Raw genomic sequence first — 27,286 nt, 5'->3', positions numbered from 1 at the left:
GATTACTTGTATTACTTATTATTATTATTATTATACGTTCTGATGAAACAATACGATGCTTGTGATTCAGTAACAAGAACAATCTGTTCCGGGTCTCAAGCGATCCGTTTTACCATTTACAGGTAGTCATGGCTGATTGCGGGGCCGGGACAACACTCATTTTGGCGCTCACAGTAAGATCCTTACCTTTTAATCTATTGGGGGTGGGGGTGGGGGGGGGGGGGGTCCACATGGAATAGGAAAGGTAGTGTGAAAAAGATTGTTACCGAAATACATTCTATGTGGTTGCTTTCCAGGTGCTGATAAACATATTTGCATGCTGCTTAGGAGCAAATGTTAAAATAGGCGTTCCAGAGAACTACGATGGCATTTTCCCGTGGTATTTATCCAAGGTAAGACGGTTTTCTTTAGTACATTACATTTATCCATTTATCATATATATATATATATATATATATATATATATATATATATATATATATATATATATATATATATATATATATATATATATATATATACAGTGCTCAGCATATATGAGTAAACCCCTTTCGAAAGATGTAAAGATTTTATTCCATATCTCATTGAACAATTATTTCCAAAATTTTGACAAAATGTGTTCTGTGGAGTATGCGCTTAACTCACAATATGAAAGTAAGGTTGCAATAGAATGCATAGATTACAAAATGTTCAGTTTCAATCAAATGAACTCATGCAAAAAATGAATGCATCCCACAACGAAAACGACAACTTCTAGTATTTTCTACGACCTCCATGACTTTTATGGATACCAACTTAACAAGTTGTCAGTCTTTTTCTCGGGGTCTACTTATTTGTGCAAAATGTACTTTAATAAATTTAATTTAAAAAAATACGTATATATATATATATATATATATATATATATATATATATATATATATATATATATATATATATATATATATAAATAAAATACAGTAAAATACTGTAAACTCAAGGTTATATTATACAGCTCTGACAGTGTCAATAAAAATTTAGAGATATCAAATAAATAGAGAACTTTTAAATTGAATTTCATTCGATCTGGTATACAGTACATAGACCGAGGCAGGAGAATCCACATATAGACCACATCAGCGTCAAAAACAATAAGAGAAAAAAAAAAATCGGTGTCCTTTCTCACAGAATGAAAACCATCCATCCAACAGTGGCAGAATAAAAATTTTCCCGAATATTGCAAACCTTTTAAGTTAACAAATCAAATAGTCTATAGGAAGGCACAAAAAAAGCATCTGCCTCTTTTAGTCTCACTCGGCACTCAAGGTTGAAGATTAGTGCGCGCGCTGCCGTCATCACCCGGCTCGCTTTAAAGAATTCTCACTGAGCGTTCTCATTCGGTCCAGCTGGTCCGGTGGGCAGGCGGCATTTTGTGCGTGCCTGTCACTCAAACGCCCCCCCCCCCCCCCCCCTGCAATGTGTGCAACCATTTTGTGATACGGCACTTTGATTTGTTCGCTTCGCGTCATCACGGTCACGTTTTGAGGAAAGAATTGGTGTTGTTCACTTCTCAACTAGTGAACCCACTTGGGGTTCTATAAATAGAACAGGTTTAATAATTGTAGGCTACTGTGTTTAAATTTGCTTTTCATCATCTTTCTACTTTTACATTTCTAAAAGCCGATCTTGAATTAAATTGACTGAGTTCAGTAGAGACTCGAGAGCATCACATTTTGCATTCTGCTTGTTTTTAATATGTGACGACGGTAAATGGCAACATCCAGTGGATTAAAACGACATTTTCCCCGTTGACAAGTAAATTTAGGTTTTTGAGTTTGTGATGGTTTGCTTTTCAGACTAACATTGTGTGCTCCTCAGCTTCACAGTCTTCCAGGCAATTACAGTGACTTGGTGGTAACAGGAGACGATGAAGGGATCTTTGGAGTGGACTCTCAGTTTCTTTATGCTCTAAAACCACTGGACCGGGAGAAGCAGCCGTCCTACTCTCTGCAGGTATTTAGGCATTTATGAAGAAGTGTTTCTTAAAACATCACAATTACGCAATCTACTTCCATTTAAAAACATAATGCCGTGTAATTAAAAGCAATCCGTTTCCATGGTGTGTCCTTATGACTGTGAAAAACATTCCAAAGTTGAATCACCCCAACTAAGTTTGGTCATGACATGGCATAAAATAAAATAAACAACTCCCAAATCACACTAATGTGTTGAACAATGGAACATGCAAAGATGAAAGTCACCGATTCTGTTTCTGGGTCTTCCAAGGTGTCCTTCAGAATGTCAGGGCAGCGCCAGAGCTTCACGGTCGAAGTGTGCGTCATCGACAAGAACGACAATGTGCCCGCTTTCATTCAGGAGAGCATGAGGGGCAGCGTGCAGCTGGGCCTTCTGAACGGTAAGGGAGCCCCGCCCACAAGGCTCACATTTGAATATGCTATTTAAATGTCTCATTTACGTAGATATGACGTATTGCATGCGTCCGATTGACTGAAGACACACTTCAACTAGAATGGTACTCATTAGTGTGCATACCTCTGCCAAGGCTTTGCTTGACATTGTTTAAGTTGATCGTCAAGAAGAGCTATGCCAGTGGCATCCAAACTACGGCTCGGGGGCCAAAAACGTATAAGTAAGTCCTATTGTAAATTTACCACGGTCCCAAAAACATATTTATACGTTTTTTTAATGTTGTTTTTATGCTACAGCATACAGAAGGCTTTGATGCAGCCTCTGAACTGAAGAGAACGCTTGAAGCATTGGTAGTTATTGCAAAAACGACCAGCAGGTGGCAGCAGAGTATAAGAGATCAACCAGGGCCATGTTGCAACAAAGCTCATTTACCCACAGTTTTTAAACACATTTGTGAATAATGAAGACACTTAGCTATATTCTAATGCTAATTGCTGCAAAACAGAAACAGATAGAAATATACTTTCTTTCCTGATGAAAGAAGAGACTCTAATCTTTCTTTTGGTAGGTTCCATGTTTTTATAGCAATAGAACATAATATTCTGTGGGCCTTGCAGAATCAGTCAAAATCCAGTAAAACAAGCCGGGAGCAAAGGCGGTTGCTTCAGTGAAAATGGCTGGGAGTGAATGAGTTTAAAAAAAAATAGTGTCAGAAGTGTAGCTGTCAAAAAAATAATTTGTAATGGGTATTACTACTATTAAATTTTTCTCTATAGGCTAAGACATAAATTTACAGCTAAAATAGCAACAAAATTCTGAATTTTAGAAAATCTGAAACTATTTTCCTCATGACCTTTAACAGAAAGCCTTGACGAAGCAGTCTCCCAAAATAAATACATTACGTAAAGAATGTATATAGTAATTGTTTGTTTGTTTGTTTGTTTGATTGAGGACATGGTGAATCAGCATTTAGCTGTTATGCTGCACTCCAATGGAATTAGATGCCAAATAACTAAAGTTAGCACCAAAATGCTTTTAAATCCAGATAAAAAATGCTGCTTTTAATAATTTTTTCCCAAAAATGTTCTGCCTTTGAGTGTTGTATTTTCAACTATGTGAAGCACTGCACTGTGTATTATAAGCACTATGTAAATATGCTTCTTTGCCTTGCCATTATTTTATTGTGTTTTATACGTAAACAAAAAAAATGTGTTGCCCTTGGATGGAAAAGTTTGGACACCCCAGTGCTCAGCAATACAGTTCCACACAAGTCAATGAAATCCACGTGAGAAATTGGGAACCAACAGCCGACACACATTTATTTATTTATTTACTTTAAAAAAATATATATATATTTTTGAATCCTGCCTATTATGAATTTAATTAACTGTAATGTAATACCTCACCTCACACTATCGTGCTTACTTGGCACCCACATTGATGCAAATCTCTTTTGACTTTGCACCCGCCACGTGCGTGTCTCAGGGATACCCTTCATGCAGGTGGAGGCGCTGGATCGTGATGACCGCAACACTGCCCACGCCGAGCTGCGTTTGCGCCTCATGGAGCAGACACCCAGAATCCCCTCCCCTCAGATGTTCTTCATTGATTCCATCACTGGCGAGGTTTCTCTCACAGAGGACGGTCAGTCCTTATAAAAAGTCGCAGCTGGGAAATGTCATGCATATATTATACGCAGGGTTGGGAGGGTTACTTTTAAAATGTCATCCGTTTACAGTTAAAAGTTACCTGCTAAAAAATTTTTGTTAAGTAATCGAAGTAGCATAATATGAAAGTAATGTAACTGGATTACTTTTGGATTACTGCAATATTGAGTATGCTCATGAAGACAAAATAAAAATAAATATCACCACAATATATATTCTATACAATGTGCCCCTGCGGGTGATAGGGACCCGGGCAGCCTACAAATAGCAAAAATCCTTGTGTAATTAAAAAGCTACAGCGCGTAGCATGTCGCTGAACTCTCAGCTCAAACTTTTACTCCGAGTAAATTCCAATGAATACCGGTCGCTGTTTCCTCCTCCCGTCCGTGAAGCTTTTTCAAACAGCCCGCGTGTGGAGGACACGACTCGTCAGTTCGTTCAGACCGACATGTAGCAACGGTCCCACTCGCGCGGGCGTGCACGCGCTCTCTCTCTCTCTGTCTCTCGCCCTCTTTCGCACTCTTTCTCATCGTAGAAATTGTAATGCCTCGAAGTAATCCCCATTTTTAATAAATGTACCTGTAATCTGATTACATGTTTTTCCTGTAACTGTAATGGAATACGGTTAAAAAAAAAAATGTAATCTGATTACGTAACGGCGGTGCGTGTATTCCGTTACTCCCCAAGCCTGATTATGCGATACTGTATGTCCGAACCATGAACAATCTTCATTTTCAATGGCACTTAGAACAAAATAGCCAAGGTAAGATTATAATTTTCAAATCGACTTGCATGCAATTAGTGCCCTGTGACTATAAAAGGGCACTCAAAGGGAGAGCAAGCATGGGTTCATTTCATCATCTCATCCATTGATTGAACCACCAACTTCATTCACAGACCGCATTCCTAACCACTCACTCACTGCCATCTCTTTCAATTAAATGAAATTTTAAACTAAATCATTACCAGGAGCCTCAACACTGGACCCGGAGATGTGCGGCAGATATAAACTATCGGTGATGGTCAAGGACATGGCTGGGAAATCAAACGCTTTTTTCACCACTGGCATTGTCACCGTTGAGGTGACGGGCAATACTTGGGCATCACCTGATCCCGTACGATTGCAGGAGAACCTCCCGGGCCCGTACCCCATCGCCATCTCTCAGGTAAATCCGCCCATCGGCTCATTAGCTTGTAATCGAGTAGACTGACAATGAGAACGAATGAAACACTCCCAACGCCGCAACATTCAAGCTATTTTTTATCTTCCGTTCAACCATATTGCAGAGTTTGTGCAGTTGCATCTATGATATCAAATTACAATGAACTCAACTGTCAATAATCTTGGTATCACATTTCCGGTTGCTGTTTTTAGGGCTTCTCGGGTCTTGCTTGAAAGACCAAATTCTGAATTATTGATGCGATTTGAATGCCATGGATCTTTTCAGGCTACATCCTGACTGAGTCACTTGAACTCACAATAATCATTCACATTCCCCCTCCATCACTTTTCCTACCACAGTGAGGTTTTTTTTTTTACATACAGTATTCAAAATGTCATTTGTTTAAATGAAATTCAAGGTTCCAAATTACATTCTACAAGTTCACAGCTTTGAGTTTTATGTAGCTGATCACGGCAGCTAATGGCTGATTCCTGACTGGACCACAAACTTAACTTTAAAAACAATTGAGTCAAAAATAACCAAATATATAACCTCAAACACTAGGGTTGTTGTGTACAAAAAAAAGAGGTTGTTTTGTATTAAACTCAAAAAGTATTAAAAGAAGTTATAGGGGAAGTCAAACCAAAGCATTCCTCTCGAATCATATGTTTTATGCACCCCTACTTGACTAAGCACGACATTCAGATTTATATTGCGTTTGTGGAACATTCTTTAAGCAGCAATCCATCAATCAAAATGACCTCCATCTCTGGAGGCGGCCATTTTTCCACTTGCTGTCAACCGAAAATGACATCACAGTTGCCCAGGGCTCAGTTAACAACTAGTCACGGCTCACCTGTTTTTCTGAGTGTGGTCATGTGACGTTCGCAAGCTGAGCCATGATTGGTCGTTAACCGAGCCCTGAGTAACTATGATGTCATTTGCATTCGACAGCAAGTGACAAAATGGCTGCCCCCTGAGATGGATAACATGTGGATTTTGCTGTTTAATTCGTATTCCGCAAATGCAACATAAATCTGAATGCCATTTTGAGGCTAGTGGGGGCTGCATGGAAAATATTATTGTAATTTGTTGTTTTTTTCTGGGGGTTTGGGTCAGTACCTATTTGACCCATACTGGGCTATTTTTTTACCCAAATATTTTTAGAGAGTGTCTTCACTCTAAAAAATTATATATATATATATATATATATATTTTTTTTTGTACAAAACAACCCAGAAAGTTGGGTCAAATTGACCTAAGTAGTGGATTGGTCAATTTTTTAATTTTATTTATTTATTTATTTATCTATTTAACCAATTTGGGTTATTTTCGACCCAACTGTTGTTTAGAGTGTACAGTATAAATATCTCACAAGGCCTTTGATAATCATTTGTGAAAGAAAAAAGTCATTTGATCGAGTCTATGATGAAAAAGAAACCTCTTCCGATATTGCTGCTGGTTTTGAATTATATGGCTTGAAATGTGAGTCAGGGAGCCCAGCAGGTAGCGAACATCACAACAGCCCCCTTCCTCCTCCTGCTTTCTGTCTCCACCCCCACACTCGCCCTCCGCCTCTCATCTCTCCTGTATAACAGTCCCGTCCACCCACTCAAAGTGTGTGGATCACAAGTGTAGGCACGTTTGATTGTCATAGACGCGAATAATTGCATGTTTCATTTCGGTTTGGCCGTCATCGGCGTTAATAGCAGCGTAACGTTCCCTCTTTAGGTGAACAAGGAAAAATGGATACAGTACAGTATGTACATTGTTATTGAACTGAAATAGAAATCTACATGCAGGCTTGTGACGACTTATTTCATTCTTGTTATTTACAAGCGTCAAATTTCCTGCCTAAATGTGTGATTGTGGAAAGCAATCAGTCAAGGCACTTGGATTTAGTAATGCAATCGAGTGAGACTTTGGAGTGGAAGAGAAGCGTCGCTCTCTGTGAATGGTTTAGTCAAGGTTCTTTACTACATTAAATCACTTCCACTGCAATTTTTTGGGGAGCAAAATTGATGTGCGGCTCTCGACATTTGTCCATCGGCACTTAAACTCAGATTAAATCCCAAATGATATTCATATCCGTGTGCGGCTGAAGCTATTTGCATCACGCAGGATTCAGAGTTGCATTAAGAATAATTTTTTTTTTGCTATCTGAAATATGAATGCCATTAAGAAAGTGGCTCTTGGCAATGGTTCATATTATATAACACATAAAATGTAAAATACAGTTGTTTCAGACTCATTTTAGCAGACTAAATAACATAGTAGAAATTTTGATATGCGTGGTTGTTTTGAAGGAAATAAAACAGCAGTAAGAAAAAAAAGACAGATGTAGGAACATTTTTATGCTCATTGGAATTATGTGTAATATCAATTGTCAACACTTTAGCTCCGTCAGTGATAATAATATTGCTAGTCATTGAATTAGGTATAGCTGTTTAAAAAAAAAAACTCAATTATTTCTCCTGTCTCTTGTAATGATAACAACTTGTCAATTGTCAATAGTAGGTTCAATTAATACTTTATTGGTACTTTATTGCATTTTATGATTGCTTACCTATTTGCACAAAAAAAAATTTAAATTGTATTTGTTGAAATCATGTTAATTCAACGACTATAAAGTAAAACCTCCGCCCTATGTCTGTAAATTATTTTCATCTTGAAAATATGAAATGGAAAAAACAAAAACACTTATTTGCTTACCTCGTTACCCGTATGTTTTATGTTGGGCATTTTTCTGCATGAAATGATGCAACCCACGCACAAATTATCTACGGGAGACAGAAGGAACCCTTCAAACAATAATACAGACTCTTTAGTGTCAAAAGGTCCAAAAACACGCTAACAATGAAAGGCGGCCAGCTGGGTAATGTTTTGATATGTACACAAAAGCATTTGGCCACTCGTCTGCGGAGGCAGCGTGACGGTGACTTGAGGAGATACACGTGTGTTGTGTCGTTTGTGCGTGTGCATTGGCTGCGCTAGCCTCCGCTCCTTGTTGGGTGCTGCTGGACTGCGTCTGAGGCCCTTTCAGCCACGCCGCACAGCACTCCGTCAAGGGCTGTAAAGAAGAACGGAAAATCCCCTTCAGCCAGCAGAGTTAGTTTTGGCTACGCTCTCTGTTTCACATCATCAGCTGGCTCCTTATCATGTAAACAACTGGTAGCTTAGCTTTACGCATACAGAGCCTCTTGAATTGCTCTAAGAGTTGATCATAAATAGTCACTTATTATAACACATGCGAAGCGCGGTCCTATCCTAAAGTGCTGTGTCCTTTTCAAAGTTGCACAACATGATTTCTTAAATGAATTACACTGCATGTTGAGTGCCCCCGTGTGTATGTTTATCAAGGTGAAATGGAGTGGAAGTCAAGCCGAGTACAGTCTCGCGGGGGAGTTTCCAGAGATGCTCTTCACCATCAGTAGAGAAGGAGTCATTTATCTCAACGCACCTCTGGACAGAGAAACCCAAGACCAGGTCTGTAAACTTGCAAGCTAAACATCTCCTGCACCAAATAATGAATGCTGTGCTTAGAATTGATGTTTAAAAGATGTAAACACTCTAATGTAGCTACGAGCCTCTGTTTAAGTGTGGTAGTAATGTTGTGTCATTGACTGTGGTGAGCGCCAAAGCAGCAGAAATCTCTACTTGAAGTATGTTACTCTTAACTCTTTCACTGCCATTGACGGCTTTAGACGTCAAAAATAAATTGTAACTTTTTCTATGATTTTAACTTTTTTTCCACTTTTGTTAACAAAAGTATGAAAATCTAGAAAAAATAAAAATTTTGATTAATCGTGAGTTAACTATTGAAGTCATGTGATTAATTACAATTAAAACTAAACTAATTAATTGTAATTAATCACATGACTTCAATAGTTAACTCATGAACTATTGAAGTCATGCGATTAATTACTATTGAAGTCATGCGATTAATTACTATTAATTGGTTTTATTAGTGAGTTAACTTAAATAGTTAACTCACGATTAAACAGGAAAAAATTCCCCTAGGTTTTCATACTCTTGTTAACAAAAGTGGAAAAAAAAATTAAACTAATAGAAATAGTTCAAATGAATTTTTGACGTCTATTGCCGTCAATGGTAGTGAATGAGTTAAGAATCACAATCTTTTCACTTTTAAAGGCTAAGTCAACCCTTTTTTTGTTGGGGGGGGGGGCAATAATATGTTCTATGCAGCTCCACTGGTCTAAATATGGTCCCTTCATGACCAACAAGCACACCATGGCAAAGGAAAATGTTATTTTTGAATTGAACTGAAATAAGTCCATTCCAATTCATTGCAGTAAATCAATTAAATTTAATTGCTCTAACCTATTTTCTTTCACGTGCATTAGGGGTTCACAACAAATGTGCAACTTAGGAAGGGGACGTCCAAAAATGTGCCTCCACTAGTCGAAACACTGTACTCTGATGAATATTGCATCCATGGAATAAGAATTAAGCAGAATAATCCAAACGTTTTAATCTATCCAAGGACACAAACATTTTATGCAGCACCGCCCCCTGTTGTTGACTGAAATTAGCGTCAAAGTGCCCAGGGGCTCACATTTCAAACATCAGAGCTCACCTGTTTTCTGGGTTTGGTCAGTTGATTAATTTATTTGTTTTATTGATCTTCAAACATTTACACATTTCTTCTGTTCTGCACACAGTTTAATGGGGACACTTCATGAAACGATTAACTTTTTATGGCTTGTCTACAAAACCTTGCCGCTTACACGAACAGATGTGGAAACTGATCCACTAACTGGGTGCATGCAAGATCGCTTCTGCCGCACAATTAATTTTGCACATCCTGGGGAGGAGTATTTGCAAGTTTAGCACTCGCAATGTGATTTATCAAACCTGAGACAAATTGCGATTGATGATTATGCTCCTTAAAATAGTGCGTCTGACAGGCAGCTGCTAACCAGAACACAAAACAGCGCTCATGTAATGCAGACCAAATGAGAGGAGGCAGGAAGAACTGTTATGCTAGTGTAAACATTTTAGAGGCTTGTGTAAAACTTGTGGAGTCAATCACAAGAAGGAGTCATGCCATATCACCTATGACAAAAGTCCTTTTCAACTCAGCTTTTCCATGCGCCTGGATCATTTCAGCGCGCTCTAAAGATTGGTACAAACAATAGTGAAATCCATCAGAGCTAGCTGAACTTTCTTTGAAACATCCGACGTCCACCACATTTACACCCGTTGCCAACATCTCCACTTGTGGAAAAAATAACAGGTCAATCCTCAAAGTAGAAGTCAACCTTAAACATTCCTTGACAATATTATGTGTACTGACGATGACATCAATGTTGCTCAGAGCTCAGGAAACAACCAATCAGAGCTCATTTGTTTTCTGCAGCTGCGCTGTGATTGGTTGTTACCTAAGACCTGAGGAACACTAATGTCATCTTCAGTCGACAGCAAGTGGCAAAATGGCCGCTTTCTGAAATGGATAAAAACGGCTGGATTTTGTCGTTTAACTCATATTCCACTAAAGCAGTAGTAACCAGCACACCATATTTGGACTAGTGTTGCTAATTTATTCATGAACAGGCTTAGTATTAAAGAACTTAACTATTGAAAATATTTTTTCTCTTTGCTTGAGTCAGTTCCTCATCAACATTGTGGTGGAGCGTCCAGATGGCCGAGAGATCGCCAAGCCGGTGGAGTTAAGAGTCATGGTGGGTGACGCCAATGACAACAGACCAACGTTTCCACAGGCTCAGTATCACACCGTGGTCAAGGAACTGGCTGCTCGAGGTGGGTAACCACTGTCAACAGATTTGTCACTTTTATGTCACTTTCATGTCACTTCTTTGCGCCATTGTAAACAGATTTCAGCTCAAGAAACGTATGTCTCACAGAAAAATCTGCCATACAGTGTCACTGCGATAGGTGACGTAGCTGTACAGTATTCTAATAAAAGACAAAAGTCAACTTTTTTTTTAGCAATACGTTTGAATAATTGTGCGATTTTTACAGTATTTTTTTAATTTGGGGAATTATCAGCAGCAAACCTTTCTTTTCTTTTTTTAATTTATTTATAATATATTCCAAATTACGGAAGCGTAATGCATTCACTTGGGGAAAAAAACCACCTGTTTTTCTGACTAATTTTTGGGGGGAGCTTTGGTTTTTTTTATATATGTTTTTTTCTGTTTTTCAGATTTTTTTTTCTGTTTTACTGAATTTTTTTTCTGCCAAAAAAATATTCAAAAAAACAGGCTGAAAAAAAATATTCTGAAAAACAAGAGGAAAAATTACTCTGAAAAACAATGGGGAAAGTATTTAAAAAATATATAAAAATATATATTCAAAAGAACAGAATAATTATTAGTATTATTAGTAAAAAAAATAATTACCTCTGAACTCCAAGTGACTTGTTGCAGACTCGCTAATAGCGGAAGCAGACACTTTCCCGCATACCTCCGTATGCAATAAGATGGTCATGTTTACTTACTGGCTCTCAATAAAGGAATGAATGTGTATACTGTATTGTGGTTTGTTCTCTGATCTCTGAGGGAAACCCACTTTAAAAAAAATACTCAAAAAAAGAGAAAATAATTATTTTATAAAACAGGGGGAAATTACTCAGAAAAATTAAAAATCAGAAAAACAGAGGAAAATATAAAAAAATTTAAACAGAATATATATTTTTTAAAACAGGGAAAAATATTAAATTAAACAGAAAAAAACCCCTAAAAAAAACAAAGCTCCCCCAAAAAATTTGTTAGAAAAAGTTTGTTTTTTTTGAGTGAATGCAATACGCTTCCATACCAAATAACCTATCTTTTAAGAGAAAGGTACAGTACATAAAAAAAACCCTTTGTTCATCCATTGTATAAACCTTCTAAAAAACACACACAGGGTTGTGACACATGAGGTCCTGTGATAAAAGCTTTTTTGGCATTTGCCTTTATTATTTCAAGGAAAAAGTCATCTCCCAAACCTGTTGCAAAGACCAGAGACTCAAAACTGACTGGCGCATATTTTACTTTATCTCCAGGAACGGAGATCTTGACAGTTCAGGCAGCTGATAATGACGATCCCAAGACGGACAATGTGCGAATCTTCTACCGCTTGGTTGGCCAAATCCCAGAGAGTCCCCGCGCTCTCTTCAGAGTGGACCGGGACTCGGGTGTCATCTCGGTCCAAGCAGACAGCATGGAAGGAACAGCACCGCAGTACACGCTCACCATCACTGCTGAAGATGCAAAAGGTGACAGAAGAGTTTTTATTTATTTCACTGTAAACAACTACTGATATTACTTAACCGTGCCAGCAAGCTGAATTCTCGCGGTATTTGTTCACAAATACTACGAGAATCCATCTTGTACCGCTCCCGCTGATACGTTCGCAACCGACCTTTTTTAGGTCGGACCAATCAGGCATTGTTTAGGGCAGGAAATGCCGCTGTGACGAAACCAGGAAGTTGATCCAATTTACATAAACCACATAATAAAATAAAATTAAAATTAAAAACGGGGGAAAATTCAATAAAATTAAAAACGGGGGAAAATTCAATAAAATTAAAAACGGGGGAAAATTCAATAAAATTAAAAACTTAACATAAACAATAACATTCAGTTAGCTCCAAGAGTTTTTTTTATATATATATATAAAATTCTGCATGGATATTAATTATCAAACAACATTTCTTGTTTGTTACAAATTTAAGAGACTTCAAATAATTGTCAATTTCAATCAAAAATAATTTAAATAAAGGTTTCAAGGAGAGAAATTTACATTTATGGATATAAAATGTTCCCAATAAAACGTACAAAGGGACCAAAGTTGAAAATGTTTTATTCTTAGATTCAAAAGGGTAATAATGGTTTTACCATCCAATATAATATTTTTTGATTGACACATAAAATAATTTTCAATATCCTTCCAAAAAGCATCTAAGTGCGGCAATCAAAAAATAAATGTGTTAGACTTTCCGGTACAACTTTACAAAAAGAACATTTGTCATCAATATTTACAAAACGTGAAACATACATGTTTGTTGGGTATGTTCGTGCCTTTTTTCTCCCTAAGACGAAACCGAAGACGACATTTTCATCTGTTGTCGTGATTGGTCAAAACAAACGTGCGTAAGATGCCGCATCGACCAATCAGCTCGAAGTATTGTACAGAATGTCACCGTGGAGCAGTCGAGTCCTAGATTGATCATGTGAAGAACTCCCTCGAGTGAATCGCAATTATTAGTTATTACTGTGGATCTCTTACCTTAGTTATGACGGCTAAATTTTTCCTAGAGCATGCCATTATCCTAAAAATAAAAGATACTGTAAATACTGTTTTTGGGTTAATTCGTTAACATATTAGTGATTGGAAAAAAGACAAACATATCAAATATTAAGTCCCAAATCACAGCGCATCAACAACAGCGGGGTAGCCCGCTAAAAGATTGGCCAATAAACACGAAGTATAAACATCTGCTGCGTGAGTCATGCATGAGGATGAGATGGAGGCAAGATGAGGTACTTGCTGTTCCTTCCTCATCTTTTATTGGCGTTCCGGCCTGACCCCGAGTCACCAATAAAAGGTGTAACAATGTCCCTTTGCAGGTCTGAACAGTTCATGCACTGTGGTGGTGACAGTGCAAGACGAGAACAACAACCCACCGGTCTTCTCCCAACACGAGGTACGACAAAAAACGGCCTGCAATGAAAATATTCATCGGTAAGAGAAAAACAAAAACAAACCCCTGACCAATATAAGCGGCTCGATGCCTGCAAGACCATGACTCTGCAGGTCACTGATTTAATTTTCCTGGCGGGGGAACTAAATAAAGCGTGCCCTCTAAATCCAAGGCTCATGGAGATGGCAACGTGTTATCTGAGTTTTATTCTCTTCTTTGTATTCTAAGTAGACAGTGCTCTTATAGTTTAATCGCATTAGCTTCCTTTGGAGAGAAAGTTTCCACTGGTGTATTTTTAGAGCAGCCCACCACCCCGCAGCAGAGCACCGCCACGTTGAAAGTGACATCAGAAATTATTTCAGAATCGGAATCAAAACTAAGACTGTAGACTGTAGGCCTCCCTGATTTTATGTTTTTTGTTTTGTGTTTTGTTTATGTTTTTTGGATTTGTTGGGGTCTGGATGTTTCTTGGGCTGGGGAGGAGTTCTGGTGCGGGGTGTCTGGTCGGTGCTGGATTTCACCTTCCTTGGTTTTCTTTGGTCCCCTCGGGTCTCCTGGTGTTCGGTTTAGGTGAACGGTATGAGATTTTTTCTAATAGGTTTTCTGGTGAGCTAACAAATACACGCACGCACGCACGCACGCACGCACATACACATTCACCCACACACACACACACAAAAAAAAAAAAAAATAATAATAATAATAATAAAAGAGCAATGATGATGACATTTCCGAATGAACAATACTGAGCTCTTAAAAAAAAAAAAAAAAAAAAAAACTAAGACTGTAGCTTCTCATCCAATCTCAGCAAAGATATACGGCAGGCTCCAGGCTGTGACCCCCTGCATAGGATGGATGTTATTGACGACGGACGGCTGGACCATGCTGAGGCCGTTAGACGGAGCCCGCGCGCTCCCGCCCACGTGTGCCATCTTAACAGAAAAGAGAAAAGTCATGACGGTTGAGTGATGCGTGGGAGAGCCATCACGCTGTTAAGTCATTCTGCTTTTCTTTGTCAGTCTGGAGTCACTCTGACAGCCTGCGCGCGCATTTGGAGCCACGAAAGAATATGCTTGAAGGCTAGAAATTCATTATTTGGATTGCTTTTAGTCCAATTTTACGGCCCCGGGGGCCATTCATTTTCGGCATATGTAAAACATAACTTTTGACACGTGCGGGTGTTGAAAAAGTGTGCGTGATTGCGACACCCACGTCCAACAGGGGCGCGACACACCTGATACTGCGAAGAAATCTAACCTATGGAGCTTTTCTAAATATGCAAATAAACTAGGTATAGTAAAAGAAAATAGCAACAACATTTCTCTTTAAAGTACCTCATAAATGAATACAGTTCGGTGTCAGAAGCGAAAGTATTTACTTTGTGCTGTCTCTATCAAGGTCTGATTTGTGAACATACTGTGTGCGCCACATTAATTATTAATTAAGATCTTCAAGTAAACGCTGCTTGAAAAATTGTCGTCTTGTTACCGATTACACTTCACTATAAAAGCAGTTGGGTCAAAAATAACCCAACTTTGGGTCAAAAATGGACAGATCCGCTACTTGGGGTCAGTCTTGAGTCAAGAAATGGCTCTCTTAGTGTAAAACAACTTGGCCAGATGCTTTACTTGAGTCATAAAATTGGCTCATTTTGTATAAAACAACCCAGAAAGTTGGGTCAAACTGGCACATAAAGTGGATCGGTCCATTTTTGATGAAGATGTGCTTAGGGCAGGGGCGGATCTACTCTCGTGGGAAACAGCCAGGGCTGTGGGCCACCCCAAAATCATGAAAAATCCTAAACTGTTTGGCTTATCACCTTTAACAGGAGTTTAAAATAACAAAAACAATTAATACAAATAAACAAAAAAGACTGAAATAACTATAATATAGAATTGTAAAAAAAAAAAGTCAAAATCACTTTTGCGCCTTGTTTTGAGCAGTAAAAAATAAACATTTTAAAGCACGGCGTAATAAGTGGTTCACAAGTATTCCTCACATTTGTGAGGTTCTGAGTTCGAGTCTTGACCGCGACCTTAGACTAAATGGGTGCGCCTATATGTGACCTCGTCACCTGGGATTTGCTGCTAAATGAATCTCTATATAAATTCATGGACAGATAAAAGGACGTCCCACTGCATTTGCCAATAAATTCCCAATCCTGCAGTCCATAGTCACCGCCGCAGTTACACACAAACAGTGAGGTGGAAAATGCTCTTGAGCAGGTCATGCCTGAGCAGAGCAGCATTTTCCATCGCCTTGTGAAGGCAGCGGCAACTCGGCTGATGTGGGAGGTGAGTGGTGACAGGGCTGGGTTCAGCCACCCTGCAGCTGGGGCAGCCAGATCAGAGGCATGCTGCTTCACGAGAGGACATTAGTGAGTGGCAGATTAAAAGGCTGTCTAAACTGGTGCGTTAATAAAGGTTAGCCAACACCAGGAGGGCAACAGGCCACAATTCAGGGTGGGCCGACACTTGTTTTGAAAGACTGTGGATTCCAAAGTAGTTCTAACGACTTTGTACAAGATTTTAGTGTCCGTGGTGCGTTTTTCTTCAACCCTTCAGAAGAAGAAAAAAAGCCAACTTCATTGATGTTGGACCTAAAAGAAAGCTAATTTAATCTCCAAAGTGTTCATTGAGTTTATGTTAACTTTTGTTGGGTACAATGCCAGTGAATAATCATTAGCCATGTAAAACCTCACCGTTGATATGCAGTAATACATTTTCTGTCATTTTCCGGGCAGTATGGACCCTTCCACATCTCTGAGGATGCTCCAGTAGGCACCACAGTAACAGCTGTGCTGGCAGGAGATGCTGATGTTCGAGGAGGAGACAGCTGGCAAGTGAATTATCGTTTAGAGTCCGGGAACGAGGAAGAAGTCTTCTCATTGCTGACAGACAGGCAAACAAATGAGGTTTCACTTGTCCTTTCAAAGGTAAACAGTTTCATTCAATATTCTTGTTGACATTGAAAATGTATTGATTTCCAATCGATTGTCATCATGATTTACAATGTACTTTTTATTTTTTTCGGATTCTTCTCATGACAGGAGTATCAAAAATGTATGCTGACAGTTTCATAATACTGAGATGCAAATTTCTCCATTAGTTAGTTATCTATCTATCTATCTATCTATCTCACTAACTAACTAACTAACTAACGGAGAAATTGTTATTTGTTAGTAAGTTAGTTGGTTACTAATTGGTTAGTTAGTTACCTAGTTAGTTAGTTACCAACTAACTATCTACCTATCTAACTAACTAACCAATTAGTAACCAACTAACTTACTAACAAACTAACTAACTAACGTTTGTTAGATGCTAACTAACTATCTAACTGTCTAACTTACTAACTAAATAACCAACTAACCAATTGGTAACCAACTAGCTCACTAACTAACTAGCTCACTAACTAACTAACTAACTAACTAACTAACACAGCTAGTTAGTTAGATGCCAATCAACTAACTAGCTAGTTAGTTAATTAGTCAGTCAGTTAGTTAGTTAGTTAGTTAGTTAGTTAGTTAGTTAGTTAGTTAGTTAGTTAGTTAGTTAGTTAGTTAGTTAGTTTGTCAGCATCTTTCATGTGGTGTTCATTTCCATACTGAAGACAAGCAAAAGTAATCAAACAAGCTAGGATAACTGTTAGCTTATTTGGTAATGCTGTGCATTGCGGTTGCAAACTCTTCTCCTTGTCATTTCTATTATAGCGAATAATTTAAGACACGCTATACAAACACCAGTTGCTTCTCTCTTCATGTCCAGCAGCTATTATTCAGTTTCATGTGACAATCAGTCGGTTGACTGGCTGCAACTTGATGATGACCACACACATAAGGACATTGAACGTGTTTTAACGTTTACGATTGCCGGCCCTTCCTGTTTTTAATCAGATCGAGGAGGGAAATTCAGTCTCAATAAACGCTGCACCATTTGCTCAGGATATTTCAGGGACATCAAATATGGTTCAATTATTAATAATTAACTTTCATTTCAGATTACAACTTGTTTTTAGAGGCGATATCAAATAGCTTTGATTTATTGTTGTTTTTAATGTTAATTTTATTTTAGTGTTTAGCTTTGCCATATCTAATTGTTTGTAAGCATTTTAACAATGAGATGGAAAAGAAAATGTTCAAATGCTATTTGTTTATTGTGATTAACTACTTGAATGCATCCTTCACAAGTAGAAAAAAAAAGAAAAGAAAAAATGACACACACTCTCGAAATTAACTTTAATTTTTTGCGTCACCAAGCGAGGTCGTTGCCGGAAGGCAGACGCATTTATTACTAGAAATCACACTCTGCTCACAGCCAGAGAGAATAATTCGATTGTATGTGCAGAGACTAATGGCAGTTAAGCACACAGGCCAGAGGGCCGGATTTTGAGAATGAGAGCTGAATATAAATCTAAAAATAATTCAGTTGACATGGAAATGAATTCAACACTTCAGATGACTCATAAAAATGAAATCTGCAGTGAAAATGGTTCAACCGAAATTTGTAGATGTCTGTTCGTGTACCAGTTGCAATGGCTGACACGTGGAGACAACCATTCACACTTATATTCACGCTTATTCACACTTGCAACAGACCAAACATCATACATGGCTTTTTGATTGTTGGGAGTGACTGCTAGAGATTCAGTATACTGTATTATGTGTTTTTAAATACCTTTGGCATCAAGTAAAAGCCACCGTGGACCGGAGTTTAGCTTAGGTGACTGATATTTATCACAGATGTTCTAATGTGCTGATGCACAATGAGTAGTTTGATGCGTCACTTCCAGTCAGTGGCAGTTACCCATACGTCCCCCGCCAAAGGTCTGCGTTCTCGCTCCCTGGCAACAGAGACGCACTCGGCGCGAGCAGCCTGATGTCAGACAGCAGTTGCTCGATAATATCTTGTTTCACACAGCTCTTCCGAGTGAGTGCGCGCGTTCGTGATTGCGAGTGCGCCGGCTGCGTCTCGTCACCCCTTCCAAGAGTCTCTTTACCTCGTCTTCCTGGAGTTACATCCTTTTTGACGTCCCTCCAATTTTGTAACCATTAAAGCGCTCAGAATTATTTTTTGGCCTTTTTGTACTTACTTAGCCTGCTCTTAACTCTCACCTCCCAAAAATATTTGTAATTTTTTTCCCCCACTTATGACATCTCATCAGTGTTGCCAACTCCCCCAGTAAAGAAAGTGATTGGCGGTCCTAAAAGTCACTAAATGACATCATCGCCTAATTTACATAATTGGTCATTTGTATGTAATTGTAATGGCCTGTAGGAGAAAGGAAAATCATTAGGAGAGAGGAAAATCATTATGAGAGAGGCAAAAAAGAGAGTAAAAAAAAAAACCACCCTAAATATTTTTAGAACTACAAATGAACTTTCTTCTATTGGTTTGTTTATTTTTTATTTTCCCTTTGAAATAAGCCATCGCTTCTCAAAATAACTTCGTGACTTCAATGCTTTGTCTTGACCAGTGGTGTCAAACATACGGCCTGCAGGCCAGAACCGGCCCGTCGGGGGGTCCAGTCTGGCCCGTGAGGACAACACAAACAGCAGTTTTCAGTAAAATTATTGTCGTTACTAATTTTGTCCACTAGAGAGCGCACTGACAACCACTTCAATGACATTCTGAAATTAAGCAGTTGCTCAGGATTTGATACAAAAATCTTGTTAATAAATTTCAGATTACTCTGCAGTAAGATAACAAATGACAATAGTTTCAGAATGTACACATAATTATTTACATCTGTCATCATTTATTGGTTATTTTGATCACATTTGGTTGAAAGTGGCCCATGAATTAAAATTAGTTTGACCCCCTTGACCCTCATCTTGTCCTGTATTGTTAAATGGTAGAATATCAAATTTAAGTCTCCAGAACACCAGAAAAAAGTCGTTGGATTAAAAATTGACACCACTACATCTCATTTGACTTTTAAACAAATGTGGAGTCAAATATGAACTCTTTGCAGTGTCTAACCCATACACTTTAGTGGTCTTAAACAATTTGCGTTTAAAAAAAAAAAAAATTACGATTAAGAACAACTGAACTGCAGTCTGTGTTTTCCCTCTGTTATGCAGGTTATTGACTTTGAGCGTGAGAGTGAGTACATCCTGGTTCTCAGTGCCCAGAACCCAGTAGCTCTGGTCCGTGGCCGCTATGGTCCTTCATCAACAGCAACCGTATCGATTTATGTTGACGACGTAAACGAAGGTCCAGTTCTATCTCAAAGTCATTATGAGGTGACCGTCAGAGAGGGTGAAGAACCAGGGCGGGTTATTGCCACCATCCGAGGCTATGACCCCGATTCTCACCCAATCAGGTAATTTTCACCCAAAAATTATCGTCAATGAAGTTCCACAGAGATAAATGTGTGTTTTGTTTTTTTAGATATTCCCTTCAGGGGGACACCAAGAAGCACTTTTCAATAGGGAAGTACTCGGGTGAGCTGAAAACTGTGCAAGCATTGGACAGAGAGGAGAACAGTACATATACAATGGAGGTCATTGCAGTGGATGGACGTAAGATGGATTTCATTATCAGTCATTACTGCACCACAATGAATTGATTAATCCAATACATAATCAATATACAGTACAGGTCAAAAGTTTAGACACACCTTATTGAATTCTCATATTTACAGTGTAGATTCTCACTGTAGGCATCAAAACTAAGAATGAACACATGCGGAGTTATGTAAAAAAAAGGTGAAATAACTGAAAACGTTATATATTCAAGTTTCTACAAAATAGCCACCCTTGATTATTGCTTTGCACACTCTTGGCATTCTTACCTCCTTCAATTCTGTTGCCAAGAGTGTGCAAAAAAAATCATCAAAACAAAGAGTGACTATTTTGGAAAAAAAAAAATTTGATTTATAAAACATGTTTTCAATGTTTCACTTTTTTAAAGTACATAACTCCACATGTGTCCATTCATAATTTTGATGCCTTCAATGTAAATAGTCATAAAAATAAAGAAAATGCATTGCAAGGGAAGGTGTGTCCAAACTTTTGTTTGTACTGTATGTATAACTAAATGTATTTTTTTTTAATACGTACATTTTAGGTTTTTTTGGCAAATTTTTAATCATAATTAATTGCATGACTCCAATAGTTAACTCACGATTAATTGCAAATTTTATATTTGTTCTAACTGTACAATAAAATGTAGAATAAAATGTTTTTTTTTTAAGTTTTCATACTCTTAACATAAAAGTGGCAAAATTAATACAAATATGACTTCATCTTTTAGTCATTGATAAAGTAATTTCAAAATTCATAAAAATTTTGGTAAAATTAAAAAGATGTCCTGTACTGTAAAAAAAACGAATGTGATATTGATTTGTGTTGAGGTCATTTTTCTGCCACTAAATGGCATAATTGCTTTTGTAGGACGTTGGACAGCTCTGTGCATTTTTCTTTTCATATTAAGAACTATCTAATCTTTAATATGAAATAATTTGTGAAATTCTGCACATTTTTGAAATTGTAAAATACACATTGACCCCAGTCTCCACAACTATATGCATTATTATTAAACCTATAACTACTCATTAATTGTGCGTAAAAAAAAATATATAATAATTGTGGCACTCCTAGTAATTTTAGTAATTTATTTATCAGCCCCAACCAGCACACCATGCCAACCAGATATGCACACTTATGTGTATTATTGTATACAGTACACAGTAGATTAATGCCATTAAGAAATTAAATTATGTGTTTAGTAGTTGTTCTAAATCTACTCATGGAATATTCATTTTATTATTATTTTTTTTTAATCAAGGAAACGCCTCCTTATCTGCATCAACCTTGGTCACGGTGCAAATTCTGGATGTGAATGACAACAGTCCAGTGTTGGTGGGTGACTACTCCTGGAAGTACCTGTGTACCCCTCGCTGGGAAGACCAAGCGCTGGTGCTGGCCTCGCGGGACAGCGATGGCCCGCAACACGGAGGAAGACTCAACTTCTCGCTGAGGAGCGACGCCACGGTACGACGCAACTGGAAGCTCACTCCCATCAACGGTGAGGTATCGCTTTTGGTTTTGATAATGCTTCTTTTTTTTTTTAACTCTTTTTTTTTCACGTTTTGTGACATTAAAAGACGGTTTCATTTTAGTTCATTTAAACAGCTGGTGACAGTAGTGTGGATTATAGGCATTTGATTGAGAAAGATTAAAGACTAATTATGGAATAATGGCTTTTTAATTGCTTGTATACAAATAGTGGGAGTGTGTTCCCACTCATCAAGTATGAAATTAAACGGACAAGTAAATATTTTATTTGCTGCCCGTTTTTGTGACATCACAATTTGACAAATTTGCGCAATGCATTTCACAGACTCATTAAGATACCTGGGAACCGTTTCAAATGGTAAGAAATGACGTGAATTGTCACCTTCAAGGTAAAAATGATATCTTTAACAGATAAAGGACTACAAAGAAAAACACAATATTCCATGCGCCAAAGAAACTGATAAAGTGTCATCTACTGGTCACCAAAACTTAAGATTCAGCCAATTTTCCTAACCTACCATTTTATAACCCAAAAGTGTAATATTGTATTTGCATTCTGTTGCTGGGATAATGCTTTTAAATGCACTTTTGCCTAAAAAGAGCCATTCTGTGCCCTTTCTTTTATATGACACTATTGAAATGATTATGACAGCAAAGAAAAGAAGGCTGAGCAATAAGAGCACTGATGTTTTTCTTAATAACAGACTGGGCCCAATACTCACACATCTGTAGTCAAGGAAACAATAATCTGGCCTTGTTGCGCTCCCTGCATGTAAGCTTGTTTCTCTTGGCTCTCAAATGAGGCGTATTCTTTTCACATTCTTTTCATTACATGAACGGCATGTGGGTGGAGGTATTAATTATCTTGCAAATGGAAGAATGCTGGTCAAATTACCCTTACTGGTAGTATCCGTAGTACCCGTCGATGAATGAATGAATGAATGAATGAATGAATGAATGAATGATTGATTGATTGATTGATTGATTGATTGATTGATTGATTGATTGATTGATTGATTGAGTGATCGATCGATCGATTGATTGATTGTACTGGATTTTATTTAAGGACTCTGAATACCAAATATTTCAGATTTATATTTAACTGCCAATGCGGAGAGCAAGATTTTTTTACTCAAATACTTTTACACATATTTTCAAGTACTTTCAAACATATTTAAATAGTTTAGAACATATTTGCAAGTATGTTTAAACATCTATCTATCTATCTATCCATCTATCTATCTATCTATCTATCTATCTATCTATCTATCTATCTATCTATCTATCTATCTATCTATCTATCTATCTATCTATCTATCTATCTATCTATCTATCTATCTATCTATCTATCTCTCTCTCTCTCTCTCTCTCTATCTGTCTATCTATCTATCTATCTATCTATCTATCTATCTATCTATCTATCTATCTATCTATCTATCTATCTATCTATCTATCTATCTATCTATCTATCTATCTATCTATCTATCTATCTATCTATCTATCTGGCTAGCTAGCTAGCTAGCTAACATCTAGCTATCATGTTGTGCGAATGTGAATGAGCTTTGTTGTTTCCATGGTGGCACACTCAGTCATCATGGTGTGAATGTTAGCATGAAATGAGTTAATTGTTATTATTTTTATGGTAGAAAGTTAGTATATAATAATAATATACAGGTAGGCCAACAAGGCAAGCAGTCCATTTACCACATCTCAACCGCTTTCCTCTCAGGTGCCGCCCCTCCCGCTTCGCCTCCTCCTCTTTTTGGTTTTGATTGAGCTTGCAGCAGTAATGATAACTTTCAGCTGAACTGCGTGATTTCTTTGGCGTCATCGACGTCGTTCCTTCCAGCTCACGGAGGCTAAAAGAGGAATCGCGCACAAAGTGTTGTACCTCGCCATCAAATGGCTGCTGTTTTTGTGTCGACGTGCCCATCGATGCAAATGAGGCTCCACTTATGTCTGATTTTCCTTCGCAGTAAGTGGTCATGACTCACCCTGTATTTGATGCATTTTATGTGATCAACCTTCATCATTGTAAAAGCCTACAAAAACAAACCTGCATGGTACAAGCCACATATGAAATAGCACGCGGAGGAGAAAAACTAAACAGGTAAACAGTTTCTAAAAGCGTTGCATAGCTTGTTTGGACTGGCAAGTGTGTAGGGGGGATGACGGTAAGGTGCAAGTGTAAGAAGCTCAGATAAGGGTTCAAACGCTTCCCCTTACAGGGCCCGCTCTCACGTCATACAGACCAGCCGTGTATTTAAAACTGATTTTCACCGATAAGATAAAGAGCTCCAATCCAGCACACTCCACAAAAGTGTGCGGGTGACGGCGTTCTGTCGCGAAGTGAACGTCAAGTGAGTTTGTTGCAGGGTTGACGGACAGCAAGATTTTGATGTGTGTGTGTGTGTGTGTATATTTAGTTGGGCATGTGTGCGCACAACTGCTCGTGCGTTTGCACTGCAAGCATGCCGTCGATTCATCATTGATTTTGCCGCCGGTACGAGCCCCGTTTGGCCTATTTGAGAATTTGCAAGTCTGACGTAACGAGGCCGTTTCCATTGAGATGCACAAGTCGCACATGCCAATTTTGGTGGCTCAAAGTAAACCGTTACGCCTGCTGGGACCATGTCTAAGTATTGGCACAGGTAGTAAAACTATTTTGGTGATGGAAGTGCAGGCAGACTATGCATGTAAGCGTGTTTTTTTTTTTTTTTTTTCCTTCCTTAGATACTCACACCAACCTCTCCCTGAACACACCGTATCTGGCCCCCGAGGTTTACACGGTGCCCTTCACCATCTCTGACAGCAGTTCTCCTCCTAGGAGCACCTTCATAAATTTACCAGGTAGTAGTCACGATCCTACTGGTGAGCAAACAGCCTTGGACATTATAGGACACTTGGGGGGGGGGGAAATCAAAACAGTGCGGTAGTTTAGCCTTGTTCTATTCTCGTGATGCAGGAGGGTTCCAATCGAGCCTCTGACAAGGACGTTTTTTTCATCAACAACAAAATGATGTATTTCCAGGAAATTTAATAAAGGAATTTAATAAGGAATGTATTTGGAATGGAACACATCACTCTAATACGATCTCATACGCCTGCCCCTGACCCGAATGGTTATTGCGCAATGACCGAGTCGTTCTATCGTCTTCTTTTAGTGACGGTGTGTCCTTGCAACATCAGGGGGAACTGCAAAATGGCAGCCAAGCAGCTGCAGGGCATGCCAACTATCCAGTCTGCAGTGGGCACTCTGCTTGGTACATTTGGGGTCATAGGTCAGTATTCATTGGGTCAACGTCACAATTATCGTCAAATACAGATACTGTTGCTAGTTTTTTTTTTTATGCTTTCCTCATAATAGTCTTTCAATATGTGACATTGTGATATGTTATTACCACTGGTTTTGTTATTGTGCTTATTTTTATTTATTTAATTTTTTTACCGTAGGTGTGATCCTCGTTGTTGTGTTTGTGCGACTGTCCTACCAGAGCCCCAAACAGCCAGAGAACACAAACCAGGAAAGAGTTCCTCTGAAAATGGCTATCTAAATATGATCATGTCCACCCAGTGCACTGATGGAACCATTCTGCTTTCGGAAAGTGACGCTGCATTTCAAGTTCTGATCAATTGTAGAGTATTTGCGGCGTCAAAGCTATGTTAAGGTTTAAATTTTTTGTTTGAGATATGATGCTGTTTGTTATATATGTTTAATGCCATTTTAGGTGTAGTTGTTTACATCTGTGCCTTCTTTATGCTGCAAATATGTAGTTTGTTATATTAGGCACAATTTCAGTTTTACTTTATTCCTTGTCTTCTGAAATTGATAACAAATTGGTGTAAACCCATCATCAGATTAAACGAAAACATTAAAGGCTAGTTTTGATTTAGATTTTTTATTTTTTTTTCCCTTGTGTGGACGAACGGCCTAAACGGTAAGAAACTTGGGAGGATACATTGAAACGGGCTTTCGTGTGGACGGGGCCTGAGTTTGAAGATACAAGCGAATACCTCAGCAGCACTTCCCGGGTATTGATACTCTGAAGAGTACATCTCACATCAGCAGTCTGTAGAATGAGTGGCTGGCTGTTGGCGTTTTAAGCTGGAATGACAGTTACTGATGCATCCACCTCAAACCGGGTGGAGAAATGATCGAGCTGCTCTGCCAAGGAGATCCTGCACTTTTTTACACCCTCATCGGGCGCCTTTTGTAAAGCCATGAAAACTTTTTAGTGTTTTTCATTGTATCAATTAGCATCTGTTGAAATTGTGCACAGTGTTTGTTACACAAAGTGTGACATGAACACGAATGGCGGAAAAGGACCCGGAAAAGACGGCAACTAGTGAGAGTTAGGACAGCTACAACGATAGACTGTTTTGTTCCGATTACGTGGATGCCCGAAAAATACTGCTGCTAAAATGGGATGAAATATGAATATAATATACATCGCTGTCAAACGATTCAATTATTTTAGCTAATTAATCTCACGATTTTTCATAATTTATCGTGATTAATCGCGATTAATCACATTTGTCTACTTTTGCTTCTACTTTTTTTTCTTGAACACATTTAACTGATATTTACTTGAGTAAAATCTTGGAATTCATGTAAAATCATCAAATAGAAAGTATATTTAGAATAAAAGATGTGGTATGTATGATGTATGGCATCTTTGAGTAAAATTTGAGTATTGTTTAAGTATCTCAAGACTGGGCCTTTGTCATCTTTATTGGAAATCAAAATATGGTCACCGTAGATAATCCAATCTATTAATATACTGTAAATACGTTTCGACCACATTTTTCAATGTGCTATGACTCACCAAATATTTTGACAAAAGCTGCCGACAGCCCACACGGCCATCCCCCTTTTATGATAGACTATTTATACCCCTAGAAGAAAAGAACCTCGACTGAGATGAGAGGGCAGAGGGGAATCGGGCAGTTGGTGGCATGGGATCAAGTTCTAGGAGGCAATGAGCCGTGCCACAGAGAGAAAAGGGGTGAAGGTTGGATACAGAGGGACGGAAGCGGTGTTGGCGTTTCCCCAAGTGGCCGGTCTATTTTCCATTGCTGATTAACAAATATAATCACCCTCTGTTCCCATCACAGCGCTGGGTATTTTCATCTTTCTTTTTCTTCTTCTTCTTTTAAATTTCTGCTAACATGACACGGATCTAAACTGTGTTACTTGAGGACAAAAAAAAAATGGAATTGAATCATGAACCATGCAGTGTAAATCCAGCCCATCGGACCTGATCAGGACATGTGATATAGAAAATAGATGAATTTGGTTGGTTGTTTAGGTGTCTTATGGACATAAGCAACATAAAACAAGTAGCATATTATTTTAGGAAAT

At 38.3% G+C, this 27,286-nt stretch overlaps 1 protein-coding gene across 1 annotated transcript; it reads left to right on the top strand.

The window, feature by feature from the left end:
• The first annotated feature begins 128 nt into the window (after window positions 1–128).
• On the top strand, window positions 129–25,817 carry cdh16 (cadherin 16, KSP-cadherin). The gene is made up of 17 exons (XM_086071343.1): window positions 129–173; window positions 297–392; window positions 1,858–1,992; window positions 2,266–2,395; window positions 3,895–4,053; window positions 5,046–5,242; window positions 8,600–8,725; window positions 10,870–11,020; window positions 12,267–12,479; window positions 13,834–13,910; window positions 16,651–16,842; window positions 19,987–20,228; window positions 20,297–20,427; window positions 21,695–21,934; window positions 24,658–24,774; window positions 25,089–25,205; window positions 25,378–25,817. Exons 1-17 carry the CDS (start codon window positions 129–131, stop codon window positions 25,476–25,478), a joined length of 2,469 nt encoding a protein of 822 aa, XP_085927469.1. The 3' UTR covers window positions 25,479–25,817.
• The last annotated feature ends 1,469 nt before the right edge of the window (window positions 25,818–27,286 follow it).

Source organism: Leptonotus elevatus, chromosome 3 (assembly GCF_054856555.1).
Source record: "Leptonotus elevatus isolate MCC_2025b chromosome 3, RoL_Lele_1.0, whole genome shotgun sequence".
Classification (NCBI taxonomy): domain Eukaryota; kingdom Metazoa; phylum Chordata; class Actinopteri; order Syngnathiformes; family Syngnathidae; genus Leptonotus; species Leptonotus elevatus.
The sequence above is the reverse complement of the archived record's forward strand: the minus strand, read 5'-3'. Positions and strand labels throughout refer to the sequence as shown.